At 38.7% G+C, this 7,422-nt stretch overlaps 1 protein-coding gene across 2 annotated transcripts; it reads right to left on the minus strand.

The window, feature by feature from the left end:
* Window positions 1–1,823: 1,823 nt before the first annotated feature.
* Window positions 1,824–4,511, minus strand: shisal2a (shisa like 2A). 2 transcript variants are annotated; one of them, XM_088310537.1, is made up of 3 exons: window positions 4,175–4,511; window positions 2,784–2,917; window positions 1,824–2,712 (listed from the first exon to the last, which is right to left on the minus strand). In XM_088310537.1, the coding sequence occupies exons 1-3, from the start codon at window positions 4,351–4,353 to the stop codon at window positions 2,531–2,533; spliced, it is 495 nt and encodes a 164-aa protein (XP_088166663.1). In that variant the 5' UTR covers window positions 4,354–4,511; the 3' UTR covers window positions 1,824–2,530. The 2 variants fall into 2 exon arrangements, with proteins under 2 accessions (XP_088166663.1, XP_088166662.1); XM_088310536.1 differs by having other exon boundaries at window positions 1,824–2,715.
* Between the last annotated feature and the right edge of the window lie 2,911 nt (window positions 4,512–7,422).

Here is a 7,422-nt window from a genome sequence, read left to right on the forward strand (position 1 = left end):
CTGAAAACGGCATGTAGCCTAAAGGGACCCACAAGATTCATAATAACGTGTTAGTTTCTAACCTACCGTCTCTAGTTAGAACGTACAAGCTCGGTCGCTTTCAGGGTTTTTGGGCCCCAAGTAAAGAAATCTTACCCAAAAACATCTCTTTCTTTAAATAGGTGAACACAAACTCATCAAGATTAATTACCAGAAATTTTAAATACTAAATAACCTCTTCCATTAAAATTAAATGGAATTATAAATAAAAAATAAATAAAATCTCTGCAAACACCTCTTAAAACAAAATGGCCAATTGCATTTTATGATTTATTGTCATTTGAACACAATCCAGAATTTTCATGTGAGATTCTCACTTTTTTTGTAAGAAGAGTCGGAAATCAACATCAGGTTGAGAACTATTTTTTTTTTTTGCACAAATGAATCAGGGAAAAAAAAATCAGATCCCTTTCTTACAGGCAGAAAATGTTTTTCAATTCTAGAACGACGCACAAGCCTTTGAAGAGTCCTGCAGTAATTTTTTTTTTTTTTGTGGTGAGGACAATTTAAATTCCTCACGAACCCGAAGTCCCTGAGGAAAAAGTCACATTTGAAGCAATGAAACGGCAGCAAACGGAATGGCAAAGGGCTCCGCGAAGAGATACAAATGTCAATACATAAGAGAACCCTTTCACATTTTTTTTTCTAGTTCTGATTACAGCTTGACCTTTGAAAAATAAATGTCGTGGCCTTCAAAAGTTTATGAGCTGTTTTTTTTTTCCTGACAACTCACGTGCATGCTTGAGAAATGAAAGATGAGGGGAAAAAAATACAAAGCTGCATTTTTTTATATGTACAAGATTTTTTTTCTGGGGGGGGGTTTACAGGATCTTTGACGTCTTTAGCCGTCAATGGGAGTGAACGTGTTAGTCTAAACTTCAATGACATATTCCTTGTTTTATTTCAAAACGCATCATGGTGGCGGATGAAATGATCACAACAACTGTCAAATACTTCAGGAACTAACTAAGGACATCATCAAACAACACAGAAATGCGTCATTTGAATCAGTGAAAAGGCGCAACAAAGGCTCTTTGGCTTTGAAAAATTCTGCTCACAATTCATGAGTAACAGCAGAACAAATCTTGAATGGGACAGAGAGAGAGCAAATCAAAGCTTGTGTGTCACACGACCATCCGCTAGGATCCTATTCCCAAACTGAATTGAAAAAAAAAAAAAAGAAAAAGCCTTTACAAAGATGGATGCGAATGAAGACATTGTATGCCTGCGGACGTCCGCAAATTGTCGACGATGCAGGCACGGCATGTACAATCGATGCACCAGAAATGTCATTTAAATGTTTCCTGCAGAGAAGACAACGTAATGATGACCAAAACACAATTACGGAGCAGACCGGACATGAGAAACGCTACTGGCGTCGCTAGCTGCCATCGGGAGCAGCTTGTTGACGAGACAAGAGACTTGAAACGACAATATTCGGTGTAACAGTGAGTTATACTTTTGTTATTTGTCTCGGCCGATCAATCCCAAAAATTGCATTATAAGAAACAGGCACAAAAAAAAAAAAAAAAAGTGGACAACACTGCTTTGAGATTCAAGTTGACTCGAGTCACGCGTTTGATGACTTGTGACTTGATAAAAAAACGACGTAAAACTTTTGAGATGTGACTTGGACATTTGTGTGCAAGACTCAAAAATGTTATTTGAACATAAATTGGCCAACAATACAATTTGAATTACATTCTAATCAGTCACGGCTTGAAGTCCCCCTCATTGTATTTTGTATAGCGATTCCCCCAAAAATTATTTTAAGTGCATTTGTATTTAATTGCTGGAATTTATAGCAATTTCAGGGGACAAAAATCCATCTGTTGCATTTTTTACATTGTAAAATTTCCTTAATTTATTACATTTTATAATATATTATCAGGGCCACAGCTACACACAAGGTGGCCTCTCTGTGCCCCCATTGCCACACCTACATTTCGGTTTTACTATCTGTTACTTTTCTGCCATTTTCACACAAATGTGATATTCTTAGAACCCTAAAGACATTGCCACAATTTTTTTTTAAATTCACCGCACATTCAAAGAATAAATATAAACTGTAAAATAATCTGTTTTAAGTAAATAAGTTAAAGAACGTTCAGTTCTTACAGTCAACATTTAATCAAAAACTTTTCTTTCTAACCACCGCAAGCAATCAACATGGTTGATAAGCAATTGTTGATCAAAAAGATGACGACACGCGCAACGCCACCTAGTGGCCACCCCAATGAAAATGAAAAAAAAATCATCTGGAAACGTTTACTTGCATCTGTGATTGAACAATTTAGAAAAAAAATGTGTTTTGGTCTTCTCTCTTCGACCAGATGCTGCTTGTGATTTGACTTGCCACAGGATCTGACTTGACTTGAGGTCACCTGTGATTTGACTTTCCCAAGAAAAAAAAACGAACTGGGAGTTGCCTGAGGTGAAACAACAAACTCCTCGTTTTACGACTGTCCGACGAGAAAAAAAAAAAAAGGTTTTATGAGGGACTCTCCACTCGTACGCCAGTAACAGTCGCTGTGAAACACCTCTGGAACAGTCGCTCAGGATCTTGGGGCTGGTTCTCGGAATGCAACTTCCTGCTCATGAAGTGCTTTCGGAATCCTTGCGGACCAGAGGCACACACCGTTCCGGTCAGGCTGGATCCCTCCTGGGTGTCACCTGCTGCACGACACAATAATTTAAACAAGAAACCACCAAAAGGGCTCTTTTTAAAAAATGAGTCTGCTTACCTGGTGCTTGTAATGGTATGTTGTCACGGCGAATTGGTTTGGTGGTGATAAAGAGGTAGCAAAGTACACATACTGTTATGAGGAAGGCGAGAAGGACCACGGCTGCAAAAGACAGGCCAACAAGAGCCCAAATACTGAGAGGAGAGGAAAGGAGGTGTGATAGAAAGGAAAACAGATTGCACACTGCAGGTCCACTGTGCGATGATTACTTGAAATATTTTTTTTTGTATTGCATAGAACAGCTAGAGGAGGAAATGCATGGAGAACTGAAAGTGCCAAAATGGAATAGATAAATAAAAATAATAAAAAATGGTTAAATATTTAATTAAATGAATCAGACCAGTAAATGAATGTAAAATTAAATGTCCTTAATTAAATGTTTCATTTATCAATTAAATATGGAATTAAATAAAACAATGTCCTTATTAAACTATCAATAATTATATGTACAAAATTATCGAATTATTTCTGTATTATATTAATTATTTATTATTTCTACATTTTTTTTTTTTTTTTTTTTTTTTTTTTTCTACATTTAGTTGCAGTGTTTCATGAATTTTACGTGTCAAACTCATGCGCAAAGTTTGGTGGGAGGATCCTAACACCTGGTTGGCTGCGCTGCTCATCAAGTCAAGGCAAATCAATTCCAGAATAATAGATCGATGCCAACCGAACTGTTTCGTGCAAAATATTTCGATACACCGAGTGACGCTTTTCACCTCCCCATTGGTTTGAATACTCAAGCCAAACAACTAAGTACAAGCCTCGACCGCTCAATCAAAGGAGGTCATGAAAGTCGTCCATCATCATCGTAGCCGCCATGTTTCCAACCACTTCAGGCCAAAGCAATGGCTTGGACAAGATTTGAGTTTGTCAGCATTTAGCCCCGCCCACTAACGTTGATGGCTGAGTTTGACTGATAACGACATGAAACACTGCAACACGCGACCATGAAATATTTAATTAAATATATAGATTGAATTAATTAAATGCGGAAATAATTCATTAAATACAGAAATAATTACATTACATATAATGATTGGTAAATATATTAATTAATGACGCACTGATTTATTTAATTCTATGTTTAGTTAACAAATGAAACATTATGAGGTGTATTTATTTATTTCATTTTGGCACTTCCAGTCCTCCAGAGAAATGCACAGCGTGACAATTTTCAATCATGTTTTGTCAGTAATTTTTTTATATCCCATTGCATCCATATTATATGACTATGAAGAAGGTAACAAAAAGATGTAACAATATAATACAAAATAGGACTTATAACAAGGAGGATAAATTTAAAGACCTATTGACTCCGACATCAGTGGGGTGGGGGTGGCGGGGGGGGGGGGGGGGGGCAAACTTGCATCGCGAAGAAGTCAAATTACCTGAGCCACCACATGTAAGCATAGTCGTGCGGATAAAAGCTGTTGGGATCGTCGCAGCAATACTTCAAGTCATTAAATCCACAGCAGAAACGAGCAGCGACATTTCCCGCCTTGGGGCAGTTGAAAGCGGCCACAAACACGTCGTCCGTGCTCTGGTAGCTGCTGCACTCGGCGCTCATCTTCGGACGCCGAAGCGAGCGCCGCTTGCGCGCTCCGCACGTGCACCGACTGAGATGAGATGAGATGAGTTGAGATGCACGAGGAAAACGCTTGCCTCGCCGTTCATGGTGGATGACAGAGGGATGGGAGCTCTCTTTCGCTCTCTCTCTCTCTCTTTCTCTCGCCCCCACCCCTCCCCAAGGGCGCTGCCAGGGATTTTGGGCCCCAAGAAAAAAAAATCTTTCTGCTCTCCCTACCATTTACGTGAAGGAAGGGGGGGGGGGGTCCCGGGCTTGGGGTGGGTAGGCAGGTGTTGATCCTCGGTTTACGACTGTGTTCCATTCCTTTGATGATTTAAAGCAGGTGTGGGCAAACTGCCACCTGGGGGCCACACGCGGCTCGTTGAACGTTTTAATGCGGCCTGCCGAATTTGACAAAAAATAAATGAATAAACCTTGATTTATTTTCTGAATACTGTGGTTTTTCAAAGACATATATATTGTTGGAATGCTTTTGTTCACTTTTGTTTAAAATTAAATGTGTTTTTTTTCTTCAATGAGATGAGGTGACCAAAACACTCCATCCATCTGCTCCTGGTCCGGCCCCTCTGTCAAATTTTAGAACGCATTGTGGCCCGCCAATCCAAAGGTTTGTCCACCCCTGATTTAAAGGGATCAGATGGTCCATTTTTCAATAACAAGATCAATTTAAGATCCTTTTGCTTTGGAGAAAACAATACAGAACTCCTGGTCATGAGCAATTTGGCCACGCCCCCTCTCCTCCCTCCGCGTCTCGGTGGGAATCACGGGATGGACCGATCACAATTTGTCCATTCAAAGTCATCATTGTAAATGTGTCGCTAATAACGTTCAAATAACCGGCCCCAAAATGCGACCAGCTCTACTTCGTCGGCCCTTCTCATGAGCGCAAAAGTCATTTGGGAGTTTAGGACACATTTCCGTCCAAAAGACTAAAACTAAAACAAATTCTAAAACGCCTGCCAAAAACAACCGTGAAAGTGTTGTAGCGGGCAATTGTACATCATATTGGTTCAAAGTGAATGAACTTTAGGTGTTGAACATGTCTGGCCATCAAAACGAATGAGAAGAACACCAGGCCGAACAGATCGCTCTAATCCCAGATTATCTCCGAGTCCGATCCAGAAACAGGGAAAAAAAATTGGCCGAAGAAAAAGGATTTTGGTTGGGGGTTGTGACGAACAACTGCTTGTTCGTGAACGTTACTCACGCACAAATTCTTGTCAGAGTCAAGACACACACACACACACACACCAAAGTGTCACTTATGATGACTAAAGAATTAATTCAAGCAGGGCCACCTGCTTTTAAAAAAAAAATATTAATAATTATTAAATTCCTATATAATACTAATAAATATTTGACCGTAAAGTCGATCAGAAGTGCCGATGTCTTCCTATATGTGTTCATGGCTGTTTTTTTTTTTTACTTGAGCGGGTCGTGCAAGTGTCGCGGCGGCAAGTTCACGGCCGGCAGACGACGACATATTTCCAGAGATTACCCAGCAGCACATGCAGATGTGACATCTGGGATTACAATTAGACTAATATCATCGTTCATGTGAAAGCCTGTTACGCTGTTATGGATGCAAAACGAAATGTGATGTTTGTGTTGGTTGTAATCGCTTTCATTTCTCTCTTTTTTTTTTTTTTTTAAATTCCTTCTTTTTTTAAATTTTTTCATTTATTATTGAGGATAAAGAATACATGCACCTGGGTATTATTTTGTCTCTTTACTTGTGTTGAAGCACCGTTCGTGTTCATATATCCGTTGCTGAAGATGGTATTCGTTAGCCTGTCTATGGCGTTTTGTGGCGAGTATTCGTATTAAGTTAGCGGAAGGCAAAATTCTGCCGTTCAAAATACAGAATATGTATTTTAATAATCATGGGAATCATTTGGACAAACCCCCAAATATTTTCACATAAATAATCAATTGGTCTCACTGTTCCAATACTTTTGAATTGTTGTTTCCGTCGTCTCGATTACTTCTTGTTCTTGTTTTGATTTCACCAATTTGCCAGCAATCAAGCAGGCCAAGAAACAAAACGCAAATGTTCTTGCATCTAAATGGTTCCTTACTACCGGTAATTGTCTTCAGTGGATCGCATTCATCCATTTATTATTTTTGTACCCACTTGTCCATCTTGTCCGTGTCATTTGAATTTTGGCTCAAATACAAACAAGGGAATCAATATTTAAGAAGAGAATCTCCTGTTTCAAAATCAGAAATTGCGTGTCTCGTAACTTGCAGCTGGAAACGTTAATGGCATCGATGGAATTTTTTTTTTTTATTGGACAAACGGTCCGCATTGCGCAATATATTTGGAGACGCACAGGAAGCGCACTTGATTCAAGTTGAGTCAAGAGAATCCAGAACCCCCAATTCTGTGAATTTTTTTCGCTTTTAAATAAAGACATGTAAATACACGCAGGCGGGCCTAAAAAGTGGCATTACAATTTTTTCTGAATTGTCTAAAGCAGGCGTGGGCAAACTACGGCCCGGGGGCCACATGCGGCCCGTTAAACGTTTTAATCCGGCCTGCCGAACCTGAAAAAAAATAAATGAAAAAAACCTTGTTCATGTTTTATTTTCTAAATACTGTGCTTTTTCAAAAACATATATATTGTTGTAATGCTTTTGTTAACTTTTATTTAAAATTAAAAATGTATTTTTTTTTTCTCTGATGACACTCCATCCATCTGCTCCTGGTCCGGCCCCTCCGTCAAATTTTAGAGCCCGTTGTGGACCGCCAATCAAGAAGTTCGCCCACCCCTCGTCTAAAGTTTACAATATTAGACTAAAAAATAATCAAGAAAAGTTTTATTTATTTATTTTTTTTTTTATTTAAATGTTGAGAAGCGTCATTAATATTCTTTAGAAACAGCAGCATGATTCAATGTTTAAGACCGTCAGCAAGAATAGAGATTTTATTCAATTACATAATTTTTTTTTTTTTTTTTTTTGTGGTCTTATATTTGAAAAGGAACATTCAACAATAGGACATTCCAGAATTTGGGGCTTCAAATAACCCATGCCCAAAAACAAAAA

This window comes from Idiotropiscis lumnitzeri, chromosome 12 (genome assembly GCF_059441095.1).
Source record: "Idiotropiscis lumnitzeri isolate Australia: NSW breed Sydney's pygmy pipehorse chromosome 12, RoL_Ilum_1.0, whole genome shotgun sequence".
NCBI classification, from domain to species: domain Eukaryota; kingdom Metazoa; phylum Chordata; class Actinopteri; order Syngnathiformes; family Syngnathidae; genus Idiotropiscis; species Idiotropiscis lumnitzeri.